At 42.6% G+C, this 12,358-nt stretch overlaps 1 protein-coding gene across 2 annotated transcripts in view; it reads left to right on the top strand.

Annotated features, from left to right (window-relative positions):
- ATRNL1 (attractin like 1) overlaps positions 1 to 12,358 on the top strand; it is a 990,764-nt gene that overhangs the window by 117,072 nt on the left and 861,334 nt on the right. For both annotated transcript variants that reach the window (XM_074959279.1, XM_074959280.1), the window contains exon 7: positions 2,728 to 2,902. In XM_074959279.1, the coding sequence (XP_074815380.1) occupies positions 2,728 to 2,902 (175 nt within the window). The remainder of the gene's footprint in view (positions 1 to 2,727; positions 2,903 to 12,358) is intronic.

Raw genomic sequence — 12,358 nt, 5'->3', positions numbered from 1 at the left:
GTACCCTAGAGCTCAGAGTGTGGAGGGAACCCTGACATGGTGGCAGCGCGGTGGGATCATTTTGAACCAAAAGCACAGCAGGATTTTAAAAGGACAATTTTTTCCCCCCTTTTGGCTGCTTGGAAAGCAGGGAGGTGTTTTTGTTTTTGTGGGGTTTTTTTTTTGGAAGCTGTGAGCAGCTGGAGTTTTTTTTCTCTGCCTGAGGGCAGGGTAGTTAACCTCCTGCAGGGGAATTCACAAGTGTGTTTGTGGTTTTTTTTTTTTTTTTTTTCCCCCCCCATATCTCGGGTTAGGCTAGATTAAACACAGAAAGGCTAGGATGACTGACAGTGACGTCCAAAAGAAATTAGAATTAGCCCGTTTTGAAACTGATGAGAGACAAAAGGAGCATGATAGATGGATGAAGGCAGAAAAAGCTGCCCATGAGAGAGCTATGGAGGCCCAGCGGGAGGCCCAGAAGCATGCTCAGGAGGAGCGGGAAAGAGAGAGGAAGCATGAACTGGAGTTAGAGATGGCAAAGGCTCAGCAAACTATACCAGCCAAACCTAGCAATCTTTCTCCAGGTACTGCTTCCCATCCCAGAAAGTTCCCCACCTACAAGGTAGGCGATGATACCGAGGCCGCCTTAGAAAATTTCAAAAGGGCCTGCATTGGGTACAGCATCTCTGCAGACCAGTACATGGTAGAGCTGGGGCCGCAGCTTAGTGGGCCCTTGGCAGAGGTGGTGGCTGAAATGCCTAAGGAACACAGGAGCTTAGTATAAGTAATTAAAAATGACAGGATTAATGTCTTTATTATCCGAACTTTTGTTCATATTTGTAATTGGATAAGTTTCCTAACTCTAATTAGAATTGAATGACCAATCCTTTTTTCTAGATTTTTATCACAACTACACTGTGCTCATTAGAGAATCAAAACATCTTAAAATGAAAGAAAAGGAAGATTCCAAAGAGAATTGTTAGAATCAATATTATTCAAATGTTTGAGGTTAGCATTCTTAAAAGGAAAGTTGTTTTCTGATGTTAAAAGCAGGTGGAGTTGGAAGATATTTTTCTCTAATGCCAATAGTGATCTTTACTTAATTTCTTAATCAATAGAACCCCTGTTACCTGAAACTGTTGGGGACACAGAAATGTTATAATGGAGGGCAGTCCCTGAATGCTGACTTGAATGCAGGCTGCATAGTACTAATGCACTGAATTCCTGCAAAGTCAGCCAGGTTTGGAGAAGGTAGCCAGTGATCTAGCCATACCTCTTATCAAGAATCCTCAGGGGTCTTGTCCAGATTCTGGGTAATTGAGGCTCTGTTCCATAACCAAATGAAGACAATTAATTGAAATAACACTAATGTTAACATTCATTATATTTCTTTGGTTTAATAGGCTGTACTTTAAAGTAGTCTTTTTCAAGGAATTGACACCTAATTCTTAGAACTCTCAATTAGCTAAATACCCCCTCTAACTAACTTTAAGTCTTAACACACTGGTGAACCTCCAGTTATGTCACTTTGGATGCAGACCAATTTTTTGGGAGCTAACACTCTGTTCCCATAGAAAGTGAGAGAAGTACACCAGACCACCCTTAGCAGACTTTGCCCTAGGGGTTCAGTAATTTCGTATGGCTTGGAATAAAGCTTTCTCTCCAACCTGGACAATTGGGAGAGACTTATCACCTTTCTCTGTTTCAGCATCAAAGTGGTTTAATAATTTCACTGTCCTGGAATATATATCTGCCATCAGTTTTTACAACAAAAGTTGTATTGCGTGACTTATAACACCAAAACCAGAATAGGATATCTAGGATCACCAAATAATTCATTGTTCCCTAAACAAAAAGAAAACAGTCATTCAGTATGGACAATAACTGACATAAGGTGAATAGTGCAAACTGTGCCACCTTTCTAGCAAAGCCCTAAACATACTTAGTCTTGAAACATTAAAATTTTAAAGTTTCCTCTTGCCTATAGAACATGAAATCTTTAAAAAAAAATATAATCTCATATCTGTGATTATAAACATCGTTTTCTGTGGGTGGTTTTAAAATACTTGTCATTCAACAACAAATTTCTCTTGCAATAAACAGCTACCAAATGTTAGAATAAGCTGTTTTTTTCCTGCTAAAACAATAGACTTCTGAGTGTTGCTCTTGGCAGCTCTATCGAATGATCTATAAAATATTTTATATTCAACTCTGTTCTTTTAAAAAAGCACTCTGTGATGCATTTCCCTCTCAAAAACACGTGCACAGTGGCACTGGCAAACCCTAACATTTGTTTCCTCAGATGTAACATACTATAATATGTACAGTAACATAATGTACTGAAGTGTTATGTACGTCGATATAAAATTACCTAGGTTAGACCAAATAGCAGTATGATTTTTCTCCAGTGGTAATGTATAGTATATCCTTTGCTACCCTTTTATGACTAAATAGCAGCTGAAAATTTGGTATGTCTTCCTTTCGTTTTGTGATTCATACAGTATTTTTTCCTGAGTCGAATGCAGAAATCTATCTTTTATTACTTGAGCAAATGTAACATTTTTAATGTCAGTGGCTTTCCTTGTTATCTAAATTATGCCTCAAGCTGTTAAACATAAAAATCAGCATACTGTCAAAATGAGCAATCTTGACATCTATAATTAAACCATTCTAATTTCTGCATTGTAGAGCTTTTAATACCTTTGCTTAACAGACTATACACCTTACACATTTTTGTTTGTAAAACAGGCCCTGATTGTTCTTTGAACGTTCCTTCCACGGAGTCTTATTGGATTCTTCCAAATGTAAAGCCATTCAGTCCTTCTGTAGGTCGGGCTTCCCATAAGGCAGTTCTACATGGAAAATTTATGTGGGTGATTGGTGGATATACCTTTAACTACAGTTCATTCCAAATGGTATTGAAGTAAGTGATTCTCTCTTTGTTATTCTTTGTGGAATTGATCTTTGCTAGGCAAATAACATTCCATTGAATTACTGTCCTACATTTGCATGAAAGCTTTATCAATCTGCTTTAAAGGAATCTTATTAATTAACATTTTCTGTGTTCTAGTCACATTTTTTTTAATGGCTGAGACAATTAAAACAATGTAAACAATATTAGTTCGTGACACTGGCACTTTTTTATAACAGTTGCTGTTACTCTTTTGTGCTCTAAAATATTAGATACTTGCAGTGTGACAAAATACTCAACTTGAATATATTGTTTGTAAATATTATACCTAGAATGCTTTTTTGCAATGTTAGTTAGTTCTATTAAAATAGACTTCTTATAATTATATGTTAATGTGTATTGATTTGATATTTTATTATTTATATAGCTTTCCAAATTTCTCTAAGAAAGATAGGTTGCTGCCCTGAAGAGCTTACTATCGAAATAGGGAAAAAATCAGACATGGGGTGGGATAATGGATATGACATGAAAATATCTTTTTTCACCAATTTTTCCGTAGCTTTCTTTGCCCTCCTCTTCTCCCTTTTGTCATCTGTTTCCAGTCCATGCCTTCCTCCTTAGTACCTTGTGTTATATCTCTTCTTTCCTGTTCTCTTTATCCCCTTTCCACTCTTAGAAGACTTCATTATGTTAAGTGCTGAATGCCCTCAACTCCCATTGAAGTTAATGGGAATTAAGGTCAACCCCACAGGAAGTGCTCAGCACTTCACAGGATTGAACCAATACTACTTGGCTAAGAGGTGGTGGTTTACAGCATGAGGATGTTAATGTGAAAAAAAGGAGTTAGCCAATCAGAAATTTTAGTGAGACTAATTTTGCCAACTCATGATTTTATTTCAAGTCTTGTGATATTTGATGGTTTTTCTTAAAACATCCAACTTCTGGAGTCAAGTGATTATGAGAAATTCAGCTTTTATTAAAAAAAAAACATTTCTGGTCTGTCTGGTTGCAGAGAAAAGCTTAAAAATTTGCATCCTACAGGCTCAAAAATCTGAAAGCAAACAAAAGGAAACCCTAATTTTTTAGTTTTAAAATTATTTTCTGTGGTCTGCTTCATGATTTATGAATGCTTGAGTCTGGTAATGCTGTGAAGTTAACATGAGGATTATGCTATATATTTTTGTAAACAAAACTTGGATGTAAATGAAAATTAGATTCCTTACTTGTAACTCCTGTTTCTTTTGGAATCTTTTGGACTGGACGTTACTTGAAGTTTCTGCAGAGACTCTGACTTCGAAGGAGGAGGGATGGAGGAAAAATCCTATGCTGCCTCTGTTATAGTTGAATGAGTAGGTCTAAGCCATGAGTAGTGTCCATCAATGGATGCCCATCTGAGAAGTTACATGAGTTTTTTGTAACTTGTAAGAAGAAACAAATCAAGATTTATTTTAAAATCTCATGTGAATCCCTGAGAGCCAAGTCTCAGGCAATTCTAACAACCATGTTGAAAAGAGCTCCTCAGATTTTCTTGGATGACAGTTAAATACAGTAATGCAGAGTTGTAGAATAAAGTGGAGGACTCACTAAAAGGATTTAAGAATTAACATATTTTTGAACTCTTTGTTTATTTAAAGCCTGTGTGAAAATAAAGTGCACATTCTTCTTCGAGGGATGATCCCTGTTGTAGTCCACTGCGGGTTACACAAACGCACCATACGCCCAGAGTCAGAGAAATTGAAAAGAAGTGTCCATTGGTCTATGCATATGCCCTGCCTTGCCTCATGCTTCTGTCTGAGGTGACAAAGGGCAGGGTGGAATGACTTCAGTTCCTTCTTACCACTGCATCATCTGGGTCAGAACTTTGTGTCGTCATCTCTGACACATTTTTAAATAGGGATAGTTTACCAGTTTTATAGTAGTTTTATTGTAGTTTTTATTAGTCATTACTTTTAGTACTTGGTTTACATGGACTTTGGGGGGGTTTTCAACCCACCCCCCGTACCCACATGCAAGTACTGACCCCTATGCCCAGGACTCCGGGCTTCAAACTCTGCACCTCCTGTCCACAATTCTTCTTGGTCAGCGACGACCACCAACGCTGCCTCTGGTGCCTGAGGGAAGATCACATCGTGTCCAGGTGCAGTATTTGCCAGTCCTTTCCCAACCATGCATGAGAAGGCCGGGCTCTTGGCCTCTGGAAGCACTTTATGGCACTTGCCATGAGACCTCACTCGGACTTAGGAACCCTCCCTGTACATCAACCGGACTCAGCAAGGAGTGCACCTCCTGCTACCATGCTCAAATCTGCTGCTGGAGGTACCACCCCTATAAATCACATGACAGGGACTATTTGGGTGATAAGGAAGCACACCCATAAGGATGGGACTAAATCTTCCTCCAAATCAAAGAAGATGGATGCTCCTTTCACGAGTTCAAACACTGTCTAAGTTCCATAGACACAAGAAAAAGACCCATAAACAATGGGATCCAGTGGTTCCAAGCACCAATCCATTGGCATTACCATCACCGGCACCCCACAAGATGTGGAATCACACTGTCCCAAGAAAGACCACAGCATTGGCACCGATACCCAGGAGAGAGAGAGTGTGCCTCTTACACTGGGGAGATTCGGAACAATGGCTGTGCCTCAGGATGTATTTACCTTGCCATCTTGGACTCACCCCCACTATCAGGTCTCTCAACTTCTAGAGAGATCATATCTCCATCACGGGATATCTCTCTGGTGCCGAGTTCCTCTCCTTCCGCACCAATACTCTATACTTTTCCACTAGTTCCGACAGTACTGCTACTGGAAACAGAGTCCATCTTGTCCTCTTCTGATGAATTGGAATTGGTGAGAAGAATACCATTCCTATGCGCCTTCACGGAGACTGTCACATCCATGTCAGCATCTACCATCTCAACTGTGTCAGAGCCATTGGTACTCCATGTTGTGGGAGCCCCCACAACCTCCCTCAGATCCAGCCTATTGACCATATTGGATACCCTGGTCACAATACCCTCCCCTCGAAACCCACACTTGCCGCAAGGGCAACTTTGTCTGCCTCACTCTTAAGAGATCCTTCTGGCAGGTGTTCGGGTCCGGTGGTAGAGGAGAACTCTTTTTACTCCGGTCCTAGCAGTGCTGCCACAACTAGCAAGATTTCCCTCCTCATCTCTGGATGAGGCAGTGATTACAGCATCCCTTTCCCTACCAGATGACTACAGAAAATTTCAACTGTTGTGGATTGTCAGAGGGGACCTCCAAATTCCCAAGGAAGAAATTCAAGAGCTCCCCATCACAAACTGCTAGATATTTCCTCCACACATTGGGACTGGTGAGAATTTCATTACCAATTAACAAAGCTATTCTGGAGCCTTCTAGCACAGTGTGGCACATCCCTGCCGCATTCACAGCTACCCCTAAAGGGGCTGAAAAGTGCTACTACATTCCACCAAGAGTTCTGAGTTCCTTTTTTCTCACCCTCCTCCAAACTTCTTAGTAATGCAGGCTGAGACTGAATGGGCCAAACAACAACATCCTCGATCCACGACAGCTGAGGAAGAGGGCAAACATCTGGACCTTTCGAGAGACAAGGTATTTTCTTCTTCTAGCCTGCAATTCAGGACTGTGAATTATTAGGCCTTACTAGCCAAATATGGGTTCCTCAGTTACAGTAAATTCCTGGAATTTACTGATAGCCTGCCACAACACATTGGGCTCATTTCCAGGGGCATACTGAAGAAGGGAAGCTGGTGGCCAAAACAGCTCTCCAATTGGCGGTGGATGCAGCAGATCCCTCCTCCAGGGCCATGTCTACGGCCACAGTCGTGTAGGTAGTCTTGGCTCTATTCTTCTGGTTTCCCTAGGGAGGTACAGAACACTATTGAAGACCTCCCTTTCAGCGAATACCATCTTTTTAACCAGAAGATGGATGAATTGCTGCATACACTCAAGGATTCCAGGGCTACCCTTCGCTTGCTGGGCATCATCTACACTCCTGAAGTGAAAATTCCACTGCCAACCACTAACTCAGTGCTATAGGTCTCCTCAATTCTACTCTGAGACCTTATGAGCCTCTGAGGAAACATCAAAAGACAGAGGTCTTGCCTCCCAGGGCCCGCCCCCCCTCACAGGTTTCGATGTCACAGCTGCAGCCTCCAGCCAAGATATTTCTGATTAGAGCCTGAGAGCCACCAACCGCTATACCTACCACCTCACAGCCCTCCTCTTTTGCCATGCTTGGAGTACAATAACAATGGACAGATGGGTGTTGAACGTCATCCACCATTGGTATACGATCGAGTTTATCATGCTACCTCTTCCAAAGCCCCCCTCCCTGACCCCTTCAGGGACCACTCGCACAACAGCATTCTCACCCAAGAGGTGCACTCCTCCTTTCAAAGGGGAGCGATAGAACATGTTCCCCCAGAATATCAGGGAACAGGATTCTACTTAACTTACTTCCTGTAAGAAGAAATGGTGGGCCAGTCCTCAATCTCTGGCACCTCAGTTGCTTCATCCACAAGCTCAAGATTCATAGGGTCACACGGGTAGTGATAATTCCACCCCTACAGAAGGGCATGTAGTATACGGCTCTCGATATGAAGGACACTTACTTTCACATGACATTTATCTGCCCCACAGACATTTCCTGAGATTCACTTTGGGTACCCATAGTTTCCAGTACCGAGTGCTCTCATTCAGTATAGCCACCACTCCCAGAGTATTCATCAAAGTGATTTCCGTCATAGTGGCCTATGTCAGATGTTATGGTGTCTTCATATTTCCATATTTTGATGACTGGCTCCTGCTCGTAAGGCCCAGACAAGAATCCCAGGTGTCAACCTCCATGTTACTCAACCTTCTTTCTTCCCTCAGAGTCAGCATAATGTCTAGAAATCTATCCTAGACCCCACACAGTCTTTGGACTTCATAGAAGCTACTGTAAGTTCAGTCACAGCACGAGTTTACTTACCAGCAGACAGGTTCCAGGCGATGAGCAACATCATAACTCACATCATGAACTATCCATATGTACCAGCCAGGACTTGCCTGTCCCTCCTCAGCCACATGGCTTCATGTACCTACGTGATGCCCTTTGCACGACTTCACCTTTGCTGCTTCCAGACATGGCTCCAGCCCGTTTACTTGCCGAACCGCCACTCCATGGTTTCCATGCTGATAGTCCCTGACAAGGTGATATCATCCCTCTAATGGTAGACAGGTGCACGTCACATATGTTTAGAGGTTCCTTTTCTTCCTTTCTCCCAAGACGAGACGATTATCGCTGATGAATCTTTGGTGGGCTGGGGGGAGGACAGGGGTTCACATCGACAACCACCTGGCTCAAGGAGCACAGACTCCCAGCGAATCCAGGATGCACATAAACATCCTGGAACTTTGAACTGTAAGAAAAGCATGCCAATCCTTTCTTCCCTTCATCCACTTGCATCATGTTCTTATGATGTCTGATATAGTAGGGGCACAGCCGTCCCTCCCCTCTGGCTCGGAGGGAGGTTACCCCACCTCAGTATGTCACCAGGATCGTGGCCTACTGTTGGAGGAATTAGCAGAGTAGGTGCAGGGTTCTGGCCTTTTGTGACAGGGTAAATTCCAAATGGTTAAGAGGCCCTAGGCAGGGTAGAACTGGTAAGCAGTCTATAGTGCTAACCCTTAGGCAGGGGATCATTAGCAAGCAGTCTACAGCGCTAACCCTTAGGCAGGGGAGTGCTAGCAAGCACTGGCCACATGGCCTATGGTGGGGACACTGCCACCCTAGGGGTGGCAGGGGTAGGGGAACGCAGGCCCGCCCAACTCAACTGCATTCCAACCCAGGGCCCTAAGAGTGGCAGGGTGTCCCACCACCGGGTCAGCGGGGATCCTCCCACAACATGCTGGCGAGCTGTTAAGCCACAGCACCATCAAACTAAACCCCTGGGCTACTTCCTACCAGAGTTCCAGATTCAGCTCTGTGGTCTCCAGTTCATCTGGGTATTAGGCCGCTGGCAGTCCAACCAGCTCCAGCTCCTCCTCAGCTTCGGGCCTCTCCAGGTCCAGGCTGTCACGTGGCTCGGCTGCAGGGTCGGCGGGCAGCAGCAAACCGGATGCGTCTGTTTTCTTCCCTGGCTCAGCCTCCACTGGGCTAGGAGCTCCGCCTTTTGTACCTCCTACCCCGCCTCTCAACTTCTGGTGGGAGGGCTGGGCCTGGCCGGACTCTGCGCAACTGTGCGGAGAGAGTGCTCCCTCCTCCTCTGGCTCGAAGGGAGGCCACAATGCCTGACTACATTTGACAACACCACCATTATTTTTTACATCAACAGACAGGGAGGGATGAGTTAAATCTGCATTATGTGCAGAGGTGATCAATCTCTGGAATTGTTACATTAACCACCAGATACTCTTGTCTGCAGCCTATGTTCCCGGGATGCAACTTGTATTCTCAGACTTGCTCAGACATTTTGTGATCGACCAGGATTGGGAACTTCACAATTTGGTAGTACATGACATCTTCATTCAGTGGGGGACTCCTGCCAGAGATCTATTCACTTTGCAAGTTGTCATAAATATAAAGGGAAGGGTAACCACCTTTCTGTATACAGTGCTATAAAATCCCTCCTGGCTAGAGGCAAAACCCTTTCACCTGTAACCTCGCTGGCACCTGACCCAAAATGACCAGTGAGGAGACAAGATACTTTCAAATCTGGAGGAAGGGGGAACAAAGGGTTCTGTCTGTCTGTGTGATGCTTTTGCCGGGAACAGATCAGGAATGCAGCCTTCCAACTCCTGTTAAGTTAGTAAGTAATCTAGCTAGAAAATGCGTTAGATTTTCTTTTGTTTAATGGCTGGTAAAATAAGCTGTGCTGGAGGGAATGTATATTCCTGTTTTTGAGTCTTTTTGTAACTTAACGTTTTGCCTAGAGGGATTCTCTGTTTTGAATCTGATTACCATGTAAGGTATTTACCATCCTGATTTTACAGAGGTGATTCTTTTACCTTTTCTTTAATTAAAATTCTTCTTTTAAGAACCTGATTGATTTTTCATTGTTCTTAAGATCTAAGGGCTTCGGTGTGGGCTCACCTGTATAATTTGGTGAGGATTCTTATCAAGCCTTCCCCAGGAAAGGGGGTATAGGGCTTAGAGGGATATTTTGGGGGAAGAGGTCTCCAAGTGGTCTCTTTCCCTGTTCTTTAGTTAAAACGCTTGGTGGTGGCAGCATACTGTTTAAGGACAAGGCAAAGTTTGTACCTTGGGGAAGTTTTTAACCTAATCTGGTAAGAATAAGCTTAGGGGGGGTCTTTCATGCAGGTCCCCGCATCTGTACCCTAGAGTTCAGAGTGGGGAAGGAACCTTGACACAAGTGATCAGCAAATGAATGACATACTGCTCCAGGAGAGCCCTCAGCCACCAGCCCTCAGCGATGCCATCCTACATCCCTAATAGGACCAACTCAACTGTATCTTTCTTCCGCTACCTCTTCTACCTTGAATACTGTGCAAGGTTCGATGAGACAGAGTGATGGTGGTGGAGGAAGTGCATGAAAAAGAGAGATTAAAGTACTAAGGGAAACCATGTGAGTTTCTAGGACTAAAGTTAAATACTGTGGGCCAAATTCTGCTGTGAGGTACCTCAGTATATATTGGAAATAATTAAAGTCGATAAGGTTACTCTCTGTTTGTGCATGCGTCACTCAGAGAAGAATTTGTCCCTTTTGTTTTTTCAGTACTGGTACTTAAAATGTTTAAATTAGAATATTTGTGTCATGTAATTCAGTTTTACCAAGAATGACTTTACCAAGATCACAAGGCTGCATGTGTAAAAACTTAACACTTTTCTGATGCTAGTTCCTTTTGATGCTGATGTTTGCTTGAAATAATAAGAGGATTTTGGTTCCAAAGGTGATAGTGGAAATGATTTCATGGCTGTTTTCACAGGCAGGAAGGAAGGACTACTTAGCAACTGATGGGAGTGCTAATTAGAATCAAATGATAACTTTATTCACCTGTCTTGGCAAGAGATATATGCTTAAAACAATGGTTCAGGGTTTCTTGAAATAAATGAAAGTTGTTTGACCAAGATAGAGGAATTTTCTTGACAAAATCAGTATATTAAGGGAATTTGGAAAATTGAATAAAAATATAGTATACGTATAGCAATGTTCATCCCAAAGCATTTAACAAACTATAGGCCCAATACTTCAGTGTGATGTGACTGTTTTCTACTGCTCTGTTGGCACAAAGTAGGCCTAAGGCTGGTCCTTTAGCATCTGGTACAATTTTATATCGTCGCTATTAGGAGAGAAGCTGGAAAGCTAAGTGGCTTAAAGCTGCTTTTGTCCTAAGCGTCTCCCTCCTTCCCCATGGTTTATTGGCTGGACCATAGAATCTGACATGATATATACAAAGTAATTGCTTCACTCCATTACTAAAATACCTCTAAGGTAGAATACCATAGCTATTTAACAGTGCACATCAACACTGCACATCAGTTTTAGATTGCATTAAATTCAGGCATGGATGGTAAAATGAGGAAAGGAACTATGATTTCAGGTAACTTCCTTTTTGGATTGAAGCAAAGAATGAAGTCTCATTGCACATTGTCCAGGTTCCTTCCCCACTCTGAACTCTAGGGTATAGATGTGGGGACCTGCATGAAAACCCCCTAAGCTTATTTTTACCAGCTTAGGTTAAAACTTCCCCAAGATACAAACTATTTTACCTTTTGCCCTTGGACTTTATCGCTGCCACCAGCAAGCATCTAACAAATATATAACCGGGAAAGAGCCCGCTTGGTCTCCCCCCCCCCCCCCCCAAATCCTCCTCAAACCCTACACCCCTGTTCCTGGGGAAGGCTTGATAAAAATCCTCACCAATTTGCATAGGTGAACACAGACCCAAACCCTTGGATCTCAAGAACAATGAAAAAAGCAATCAGGTTCTTAGAAGAAGAATTTTAATAGAAAAAAAGTAAAAGAATCACCTCTGTAAAATCAGGATGGTAAATACCTTACAGGGTAATTAGGTTCAAAACATAGAGAATCCCTCTAGGCAAAACCTTAAGTTACAAAAAGACACAAAACCAGGAATATACATTCCATTCAGCACAGCTTATTTTCTCAGCCATTTAAACAAACAGAATCTAACGCATATCTAGCTAGATTACTTACTAAGTTCTAAGACTCCATTCCTGATCTGTTCCCGGCAAAAGCATCACCCAGACAGAGAGAGCCTTTGTTCCCCCCCCCCCCCAGCTTTTGAAAGTATCTTGTCTCCTCATTGGTCATTTTGGTCAGGTGCTAGTGAGGTTATCCTAGCTTCTTAACCCTTTACAGGTGAAAGGGTTTTTCTTCTGGCCAAGAGGGATTTTAAAGGTGTTTACCCTTCCCTTTATATTTATGACACACCTTCTTTTTTGAAAGACATGCTGTATGTTTTAAACCATATGTTAACTATTGTAATAACACTGT

The sequence above is a fragment of the Natator depressus genome, chromosome 7 (assembly GCF_965152275.1).
Source record: "Natator depressus isolate rNatDep1 chromosome 7, rNatDep2.hap1, whole genome shotgun sequence".
Classification (NCBI taxonomy): Eukaryota; Metazoa; Chordata; order Testudines; family Cheloniidae; genus Natator; species Natator depressus.
Note: the sequence above shows the minus strand (reverse complement) of the source record. Positions and strands in the feature narration are given on the sequence as shown.